Source organism: Charadrius vociferus, unplaced genomic scaffold (genome assembly GCF_000708025.1).
Source record: "Charadrius vociferus isolate BGI_N301 unplaced genomic scaffold, ASM70802v2 scaffold473, whole genome shotgun sequence".
Classification (NCBI taxonomy): Eukaryota; Metazoa; Chordata; class Aves; order Charadriiformes; family Charadriidae; genus Charadrius; species Charadrius vociferus.
In genome coordinates this window covers 930,183-940,926 of record NW_009647444.1, presented here as the reverse complement: position 1 = coordinate 940,926, position 10,744 = coordinate 930,183, and the positions used below count along the sequence as shown (strand labels likewise).

At 42.8% G+C, this 10,744-nt stretch overlaps 1 protein-coding gene across 1 annotated transcript in view; it reads left to right on the top strand.

The window, feature by feature from the left end:
- The window catches only part of YIPF6 (Yip1 domain family, member 6), a 9,517-nt gene extending 6,180 nt beyond the window's left edge, over positions 1-3,337 (top strand). The window contains exons 2-7 of the mRNA XM_009880683.1: positions 603-731; positions 1,251-1,329; positions 1,742-1,784; positions 2,238-2,363; positions 2,471-2,628; positions 3,219-3,337. Of these exons, the coding sequence (XP_009878985.1) occupies positions 603-731; positions 1,251-1,329; positions 1,742-1,784; positions 2,238-2,363; positions 2,471-2,628; positions 3,219-3,337 (654 nt within the window). The remainder of the gene's footprint in view (positions 1-602; positions 732-1,250; positions 1,330-1,741; positions 1,785-2,237; positions 2,364-2,470; positions 2,629-3,218) is intronic.
- Positions 3,338-10,744: the final 7,407 nt, after the last annotated feature.

The following is a 10,744-nucleotide window of genomic DNA, read 5'->3' as shown; positions in this document are numbered from 1 at the left end:
CTCCGGCCGCTCCCTCCCTGCGGCTTGCCGCCTGCCCTGCCTGCCCGAGGGTTGACTGTGGAACTGGTCGGGCTGCTCTCTGTTTGCTTCCATCTCTGGGAGCTCGACTGCTTTAACGTGCCGCTTTGGTGGCAAAAGTTTCGTTAGCATTCGGCACTTTACAGCCTTGGCTTTGTGCTCAGGCTGTAGATGGCCGTACAGTTTCTTATGACTTGTTTCCCCATGGAGTCTGTGAAAGATAGTGTACTCCTGTGCATTGGTGTGGCTTTACATATCTGTCAGATATTTCATTACTTAAAAACCACAAACTTTTTACTTCCATTAGTTATTGCTGTCTAAATAATAAAGTACAGAAAGCTGATTACTGGGAGTTAGTGAAGGAACCAAATGCTTTGCTTGTACATATCTAGTCACCTCTTTAGGCTGTGAGCTGTGTAAATTGAGCAGACAACGGCTGGGCTTTGTTGTTGGCTGTGTTATTAAGTGTTGTATCTTTGAATTCTGAGCAGTTGTTTTCATTCTAAAACCAGCTGAAAAAAGTCTGAAGTGAGTATGAGCTGGTTTGTACTTCTTTCTTTCTAAAGGCTTTAAAAATCATTTAGTTTGCAGGTCTTGCAGATGTGTCGATATCTGAAGACATTCCAGTGGAAGGGGAGATCACTGTTCCAGTCGGGTCTCACTCTCCTGATGAAGACTACTCCACACTGGATGAGCCTGTTAGGGATACTATTGTGAGTCTGTGCCTCTGTCTATAGTAAAACATGTGTTTTGCTGATGTCTTTGGCCAACTGTTGTGCAAAACCTGTATTTTTGCATAGCTCTACTTAACTTGTACTGCATTGTACGCTTGGGGATGCTTTTTAGAATTAATCATGTAAAATGAATTCTCGTGGGTCAAAAAATACCCGAATAACAGCCCTGAAGTTTCTTTGTGATCTCAAAATCGTTGCAAGGGTAAAGGCCTCAGGTGGAGCTTGGAAGAAAACTTTCCTGGCTAGTAGGACTTTTTATTTTATTTTCCTAGTGGAGCAAACAAATTATAGGTCTTAATTGGGTGTTATTAAAGGATATAATATTGTGGTCATTAAGGAATGTAGGAAAAAGTAGGCGTTGTTTATTGCAGAGAAATCTTTGGTTTGGGTCCCGTCTTGATTTACCATTGATACTGCTTTACTTCTATCTTTCTGCTTTTAGTTGTGAACAGTAATTTTTACGAAGGGGTAAATTAAAGTGTTACTTCTTTATTTCAGATGAGAGATCTGAAGGCTGTTGGGAAGAAATTTGTCCATGTCATGTATCCGAAGAAGAGTAGTGCGCTCCTCAGAGACTGTACGTATAAGACGATTTTCAAAATGTTGAAAGGATGTTTTGAGAACAGACTTTGCCTGCATTGGAGAAGGAGGAGTTCACGGGAACAGGGATTCAGAAGCGTCTGTTCTGTGTTCTTTCTGTTGTTGTAGAATGCTGAATAGCAAACATGAAAATTCAGAGCATTACCAAAGTTCTTTAAAGGTGGACCATGTGCCAGAATATGTGGAACAGTCAGCTTTAACAGTTGGCAGGCTTTGAATAAATTCTATTATAGAATATGGTGTGAGATGCTAAATAAGAAAATTATAAGAAAGTGTTATACTGAAAGTGATACACTGGAAGTTGGAAAAGGTGCTTTATTACTCTTGGTAAACTGAAATGGAGCATCATTCTATGATATTTATGATTATTTTTTTTCCTTTACTTACAGGGGATCTTTGGGGCCCTTTGGTGCTTTGTGTCTCACTTGCGCTGTGAGTACCTGTAGTGGGCAGATTTGGGTTTTTATAGTCTTTTACATTGGAGAAATAAGAAGCTAAAAATTTCTGATTACGTGTGTTGAGATGAAGTTGTCTGCATTGTAGTGCATGATAAAACATGGAAGCCGTAAGAAAAGCTTATAATAACTACAGGAAACAAGCAACACAGCCTGGAAAAGCCTGTTGTCTGTGGTTTTATTCTCTTTACTTGTTTTGTGGACTGTGTAAGCCTATACAAATGGACTGAAATGCCCTCAGTTGAACCACAACCATTTTCCTTTTCTGTACAAAATTGAGGATACTAGTAAAAATAACAGACAAAAAATGATTGGTCTGCAGCCTAACTGAGAGTCAATGTTTCAGGCTCCTATTCTGCCACCTACTCCAAGTCTATGAAAACTCAGTCATCAATTGTAAATGACTCCTTTTCTCTGTTGCCTGCAACAGGATGCTTCAGGGTGGATCAGCAGATAGTAAAGACGACGGAGGGCCCCAATTTGCTGAGGTCTTTGTCATCATCTGGTTTGGTGCAGTTGTCATCACATTAAACTCAAAGCTTCTCGGAGGAACTATGTGAGTGTTGGTTTATTTAGTAGCAGTTAAAATGCTCCCATGAATGGAGTTTCTTCAGTGCTCTGGTTTGACTACTTTTTTTCCCCGTTTCTGCCTCTCTATTCCAGATCTTTTTTTCAGAGCCTGTGCGTTCTGGGTTACTGTGTCCTGCCCCTGACAGTGGCAATGCTGGTGTGCAGGCTGGTACTGCTGGCAGGTTCTGGGACCATCAGCTTCATTATACGTCTTATTGTAGTAGTAGCTATGTTTGGTTGGTCAACGTTAGGTAAGTACCTTGTTGCATTATAATGCTGTTGTGTGCACCAAGTAGCGTGGTGCTTAAGGAGATAGATCTGCAAGCATTCTGTTGGGTAAAGCCAATGGGTATTGTAGTTTAAGGTGTTTCCTAGGCTGCTGGAAGTACTGTGGAAATACTTCTTCCAGTCTTTGTGTAGGCGGAGATTCAGCCTCTGCCTAAGCTTCTGTTGATTTTCATGGTCATCTGCAAATTGCCTTCAGCAGAAGGACGATAATTTAATATTGAACCCCATGTGAGACTACTGGGTATTTTATTCCGTGATCTGTGCTATAAATACTATTAGAAATGCTAATTTCGTACAGATGTATTTGCATTATTTCTTCTGTTCTTAACCTGTAAGTACAACTCTTACAGAATGTTAATCAGCATTTATCTTTCTATATGATAAAGTTTTAATTGGTGATTATAGACCATTGGTAATGAGCAATGGATTACTCTGTTTTCCTCTCTCAATGTAATTCTAATGCAGATCCTAATTCAAAATTGTTAACATCTGCGGTGGATCTTAGACTTAGTTTTATGCTGCTCACATTTCAAGTGTTTTTCTTTTCCACCAGCATCTACAGCTTTCCTGGCAGACAGTCAGCCTCCAAACCGCAAAGCTCTTGTTGTCTACCCCATCTTCCTCTTCTACTTTGTCATCAGCTGGATGATTCTCACCTTTACACCTCAGTGATCTCTGATCAGAAGAGACTCTGTAATACGGACTGAAGTTTTTTCATGAACGCTGCTGCAGTTAATCGTTGGCTTTATCTCTTTTTAATTTATATATAGAGAGAGATATTGTAAAAAGGCAGGTTATGGGATAAAGCCAGAGAACTGCAAAAATTGGTCGTTTGTGTGTCCCTCTTTTTGAAAGATACAGAGGTCCAGCTGCTGAGGTATTTTTTTATTTAGCCCTGCTCTTTAGTTGTGTTAAATAAAAAATACCCGCTGTGACAGGGATGATTCTGCCTGAGGGATAGAGTGGGAGATACTGGAATTTCCAGACATTGGGTTATAGGATCGCACGACTTGGCAGAATTCTTGCTTGTGCTTGGATTCTCACTGAAGATGAATATGCCTTATGAAATAATAGACCTTCATTGCTGTTATGTGTTGGGTAGGGAAGAAATGTTTGTCTCCTTTTTCATTCACTTAGAGTGGTGAAATGTATATGAAGTGCATCATAGGACTGTGAGTTTTCACTCTGAAATCAGATTTCAGCAAAAAGTTGGGTCCATTTTTCAGTTAATTGGAGCTGGGCGGAAGGAAACTGCCTCTCCTCATACTCATGTATTGGGTATTTATGTTTCATCCCTTCATATGTCAAGAAAGAGTGTTTCAGCCAAATGCCTTCAACACCTTAGTTACACTGACTAATCCATGTATTGCGTGAGAGGGAGGGTGCTTACACTGGATAGTTAAAAATCTTTTCATGTGACCATAGATTAGAGAGTTAAAAGCCCTGGAGAAACAGTTAAGACTGGTTTGCAACAGGAACTTAGCTGTCACTCTGCATATTGAGAATGGAAATTTGTCTGGAGAGTACCAAGTAAAGTGTATATATATGTTAAAAAAACCCCAGAGTTTGCGTGAAGTTGAGGTTTTGATACCTAAGATGTTTGGGTGCTAACGTACCGCACCAGGACTTATGCTCAAAAAGTTTTAAAATGGGTTGGAGGAAGAAAACTAAATCATGATGAAGGTGGTGGCTGCTGTGAAGTAGGATATGAATTCCGGTCTTAACTGCTTGTATGTGACTTTTCATTTGGTTGTTTACATGAACAGCGTTTCAACATAAATGCATATGAATTTGAATGTTGTTTCTTTTTACTTAGATGTGAGAGACTTTGTCTGGGTCTTTTTTGTTGTGGTTATTTTATTTTATTTTGCTTAATACTTTTTATAAAAGGGGAGGAGGCTTTCTTCTCCAGTTCCGTGTAGGTACACTTATGTACCTTGCCTGGAGAACCATACACAGATGTACAAGTGTGCTGTTTATATTTCAGCATAGACACTGAGACCTGGAGAATTGCTTTTTCAAAACTGTACAGAAATTATTTATGTCGTCCATTATTTTCAGTAAGCAATCCAAGGGGAGAGCTTTGAAACATCTGGTGGTGAAAAGCTGCTGTTAAAATGTCACTTTTCCTGAAAATGAGCGTCATATTTTCTTTTTTCTGTAGTAATGTAGACAGATGTATGTGGGTCCTGCTGATGTACAAATATGCCTAATTTATATTTATGTATAAAAGCGCAGTTTCTGCTCTAAGCATTATAAATATTTGACAGTTGGGATGGAAATTTCTAAATGTGCAGCTTAGAGGTACATTTTTGCATTTCTGGGAGTGCAGAGAAGAAGGAAAAATCAGTTGCTGTCAGCAGGGACCCAGCTTTGCTGCGGAACAGTTGTTATCAGCGAGTATGCGTGAAGCTGACAGCTGCTCTTCCTGCCTTCCTTAGACCACGGTCTGTGGCTGTTCCAAGGTGCTGTGAGAGGACCTGTAGTGTTTCATATACATGGGTATAAAATGGAAATAGGGAATTTTTAAACTTTCATTAAATTATTACTGCTATGGAATGTGATTTTTCTTTTAAGTGCACAGTTTTCCATTTATTTAAACATTAGTTTAGCTTTATGAAGCTGAAAAGAACTGTTCAAGGGAAGTAGATAGTAAAGCTATTGGTGGCTACAGTGGGATTCTTTGAGCCAAATCTTTCTTTCCTACTGTGGCACAAGAATTTAACCGTACTTCTAGAGAAATCCTTGGAATTCTATCTCTGTAATATGACTTAAGCTGGTATTATATCTGAAAGATAATTGGAGTAACTTTTAATTGGTCCAGTATCTTTTTGAAAAGAAGGAAAATTATCTTTAAGAGGAATTAAAATCCCAGCTTTTTCCTTGCTTGTTTTTGACTTAGAGATTCGTGATGGTTTGTTCTGTAATGTTGCTCTTGGCTTATACAAGAGAGAAGAGAATTATTTTTATATTAACTAGATTTACTTTTCAGCTGGTCACTGAAGTTTTTAGTTGGGAGGTGTTCTTAATCTGGAAGAATAGGCAGAAATACAGTGGTTATATGGTGAAGGTGTGGTTGGTTTGGTTGGTTTTTGACTCATGGCAATCCTCCTTTAGTATGGAAGCCACCATCTTCTGAAACCGTAAAATTTTTAAGTGGATTTGTATCACTAAGGATGTAACTTGCCCTAAGGTTTTAGCTGGCAGGACGCAGGTAGGATAGTAGATCTCCGAGTTTTCATGCCTCCAGTTGAATAAAGTTACATGTCTTATGTATGGTAGGGTTTTTAATCGTTGTTTCTTCTAGCAGAGAGTAGGGGACATCAGTGTTCTCGGCAAGGAGTTGTAGTTGCTGTAGCTCATTGCCTGATTGCTTCTCTCAGCTTTCCATTGTGTGAGATATGCGTGATGTCAATTTGCTTAAAAACACACAGTAGATCTTGTCAAAAATAGTTTCCCCACCACAATGTTGTAATCGGTTCTGGAAGAGCTTCACTAAGAGTGGGTTGGCCTTCAACTTGAAGATGATAATCTATTGAAAAAACGTAGCCCTTTTTATAAGTAGAATATAGTTGCTTAGAAAGGCAGAGAGACCAAGCGCTGTGCACCAGTGGAAATGAGCATCGGATTGATTGACTGAAGATTAACTGTCTTATGTCACTTAAGAAGCTAAAACTGTAATTCGTTCCTCAGCCAAACTGATGTTCTGTAGAGCCACCAATTTTAATCAATTGGCTTCCCCCTCAGCAAACAGGTAGTTCCAAAGTGAGCCAGATACGGGCGCATTAAAGCACGATTGAAAAATTTCAGGCTTAGGCAAGCGAAATAGAATCAAGCTTATTTAATATTCACAGACTACCTAGAATTCACGTTGATGATATTCCTTTAAAATGATGGTATTACATGAGAGCACTGAGAGTGCCTGTTCATTGAATGGTGCTTTGTTTTGTTCAGCCAGGTACTGAACACATGCCTTCAAAAATACATGTAGTTCCTTATAACCGCAACATCGATTTTTAATTTGTTATGAAAATGTATGTGATAACTCAATTGTTATGCTTTCCAAGGGGGAAAAAGTCTCTTCCTTCATGTTTAAAGCCAGCTGAGGGAAGGGTGGCAAGGAGAAAAGCAGATGTCTTCCCTTTAATGAAGTGTTCTAACTTTTCTGTAGAGAAAGTGGATGATTTTCTCATGCATAAACCAGGCTTTCTTTCCTACTAAGATTTTTTTTTTTTAAATACTCTTTATTAAATGAAGTTGTATGTGTTTGAATCTGAATTTAATTTTGATCTATTTAATATCAGTGAAAAGAATTTATTTGTTTTAACTTCAAAATTTATAAATTAAAACACACTGAAAGGCACGTGGGCAGTCGTATGTGTGGATTAAAAGTACTGTGCACACTGTACTTCTGGTTAGCGGTGAGGAATGGCCTGTCCCACAGGAGCTCCGCTGGGCCTGGCAGCACCTCCGGCTGGCAGAACTTCTCCTAAAGCCCAGAGGCACTCCAAAGGGATCCTGCCAATACGTGGACAAAGAAAGGCATTTTATACCACCTGGGAGTTTGGAGTCAATTAAAAGAGGGTGGGGCAGAAAACCAGCTGAATTCTCTACTCCTGTGCCTCTGGAATGCTTTTAAGCATTTGATTTGTGTGTCTGTGCATCAGTGGGTTAACAGACGTTGGTAGAAGCACCAGGGTGAGGTGTAAATCCTTTTTCCCTGTGCTAGAAGAGCGTTGCTGCTATTACAGATGCATGTAAATATTTGATGTTCCTATGTTCTAGCCAGGCGTGCTGATGTTTTCTTGGAGCGAGGACCAGAGCAAGCATTGATCTGTGCATGCCGGGCTGTTGTCCTACAGTGGGCAGTGCTGTAGGGGATCAGGACTTCTGCATTCTGCAGAGGAAAAAAAAAAAAAAAGCCCTGAAGTTCTTGTTACAGGTCCATGAGAGAGATGCCCGAGTGCCAGTAACCCTCAGGTCCTGCAATGATGAGACACCGAAGGGGAGATGTGGATCACTAACAGCAGCAGGACAGAAGGGGGAAAGCCTCCCAGTTCCCTGCCCAGCGCTTCTCCATGGCCCAACACCGAGTGCTGTGTACTCCAGAGCAGGACACGTCAGGCACGTCTGCCAGAACCCATTGAAGCTGAGCCGTGACATCAGTTCCCTTGTGCTTAAATCTTGCCTGTGCTCCCTTCTGGTCCCAGATTCTGCTAAGGGGAATGAACAGCTGTGCTGGTTTATCTATAAATCAGTATTCCTGCAGGCAACACCCGCATCTTCAGGGGAGGAAGGTCTCGGCAACCCTCTGAGGGACACAAGTCTGCCGAAAGGGCTGCTTACCAGGACTCGGTGCGCCCTGGTTAAAATAGGGGGGGACTACATAAGGAATGGGTAAAGAGAGAGCAGAAGCTTGGTAGGAAGGTGCCCTAATAAATGAATGGCAATTAAAAACCATCCTGAAGGGTGCTGGAATTTGAGGCAATCTGAAGTACGTCCGTGCTCTTGCACAGTGGGGACGCTCCTGCAGCAGCCTGGCACCTGGGCTGTGGAGTCTTGACTTGGGGCGGGTGGCAGCAGGGACATCATCGCTAACCGTGCTCCAGGGCCCTCTGTTGTTGGGCTGGAGAAGCCCAAAATGTCCCGGTGGTCACAAGAGGGCGGCACGACCTTGCTGTCCCTGAGAGCTTGGCTTCCCCCCTTGCCCCCTGCCCCCCTTCCCCTCGGCTTTTTCTGTTCCATCAGAGGAGATTTGGCATGGGGCAGACTGTTTTTTCGTGTCCTATGTTTAGCAAGGACAACTGCTTACAGGGAGCCTCGTGGAGGTGAGTTCTGAGCTTCCAAATTTGGCCATCACCGATGTGGGAAGAGACTCGTACTGTTGTGCCTGACCTGCTCATGCTACAGGGTCTCTACTCGGTCTGCTTTTTCTGAAATATTTATGCAATTTTGAGCAAGAAGTTTACTTTCATTCAACAAGGGACTTTTTTTTTTTTTAAAAGCCTATTTACTATGGCAGTGAGGAAATGATTAAGCATGTCTTTTAGCATGTCTTATTTTCCCTCCCAAGATGATAACAGTCAAGATATGCATTAAAGTAACTTCACTTAGAGTTGTGAATAGAAAATCAGTAAGACCTTCTGGATTATTTCCATCTGTTAGTCAATTAATGTGCTCATGCTCTGAGGCATACCATCCTCGTAACGCTTCTGCATATGACAGCAATTGCTCGATGGAGTTTCTTTCACCCTTGCCCAAGTCATTGGAAAACCGAGCAAATTTTAAGATTATTTTGTACAGTCAGAGTCAGGGCTTATTAAATGCTTAACGTTTTAAAATTGGTCTTGTTAAGGGCATACCAAATTTTAGGATAGTCTTGCTTTTGGAGAAATGCTAGAGCAATCCAAGTAGCTTGCCTTGCATATTAGTAGAAGAGATGTTCTCACGGGTATCAAAAGTGGCAGAAAACTTGACCTTTTTTGCAGCAGCAGTGTGTTGCTGTCTGTTTAGCTTTGCGCTTGGGAACAAAATTGTTGCACCTGACAGAGCTGCTCTGAGCCCACCCTGGTTTGTCGGCAGTTTGCACGTGGTCCATTGCTGAGGATGTTGCTTCCTCCTCCCCGATAGTCTGCGTGAGCTTTCCTGTCATTGGTGCAAGGGGGAGGACGCTTAGCGAAAAGAACAGTATAACTTAAACGCAAGTGCAGACTAACTAGTAATGAGGGACCCAATATTTGAGATTTTGCCAGTGGCTACAATGACGTGTTTTTTGTGTGTGTTGGGTTTATTTTCTGGAAACTTTGTGTATCTTTAATCTTGGTCAATATTAATTTTTTTTTTTTTGCAAGGTTACTATAGACAAAATGACTTCACCCTTTAATGTAATTTTTAAGAATTGTAAGTAATTTAGAGTCAGAAAATTGAGTGTTGGGAAGTCCAGGTGACAGAAGAACCAAGGGGTGTAGTGGAAGCTGCTGCACGGAAGTATGAGCCTTGGCTATAAAACAGACTTGGCAACATACGGTGGTGGGACGCTTTTTACTGGCAGATGCTGGATTGAATGAGAGTTCTCTGTATGTATTTTAATAGCGAAAACACAAGTCATGGGCGTATACCCATTTGTTAATCAGACTTTTCTGAATATACCTCTTCAGTCAGTCAGATGATCTGAAATGTTGCCCTCCATCCCCCTGTGTTCCTTTTCCAGCCCCCCAAACTGGGAGGGAGCCACCTTCGCTTTCTCATGCCCAAAGGTCCTGCCGAAGAGGGACCTGCCCTCCCGCCCTGCGGGGATACGGGTGCGCTGTGTGCCTTCCTCCTCGCACGAGAACCGCAGCAGAGGGGGAAACTGAGGCAGCCCAAGCCCCTCGCACCCAGACCGCTCTGCTCGGCCGGGGAAGGGTGAGCCCGCCCGGAGGGTGCTGTGCAGCCTGGGGTGCCCTGGGAGATATGAAGGGACCCCAGCTGTGCTGCGGGGAAGGGGGGACCCTCCAATGGCAAAAAGTACTTGATGTGACTAGGCTGAGAAGGGCTGGAAACATCCCACCTCCCTCAGCTTGGCAGCTACGACCGGGTGGTAGCACCCAGGGTGGCAGGGGAAGTCCCTCAGCAGCACCTCTGAGGTACCTTCTGCACCCTCATACGCCGGAGACTGCGGTTTTACCAACACATTGTTTAAGAATTTTTTTCTTTGTTTTGTTGTGGTCTCCATTCCCCCGCAACTAATGTGTCCAAATGTTCCGAAATGCACATTCATGGCCCAGAAATGAAGGGTGGTGGTTTTTGTTTTGTTTTCCTCCCCGCAGAGACAAGCCCTTGCCCTCAGACAGAGCCGGCTCACGACCTGGGGAAAGGCGAAAGGCTGCGCTCTGAACCCTTCCCGGGAAAGCAGCAGGACCGGGATCCCTGCGTTCTCCGGACTGGCGGGAGCGGACACGGCTGAAATCCTGTCTCGGAGAGGCAGAGCGGGGTGCTGGGGGCTCTGTGGTTCCCGTGTCCCTGGGGCAAGTTGGCGGCAGTGAAGGGGAGCTGCCGCAGGCAGGCAGGGGGGGGGGCTTGTGCCTGGCAGGGGGCGGG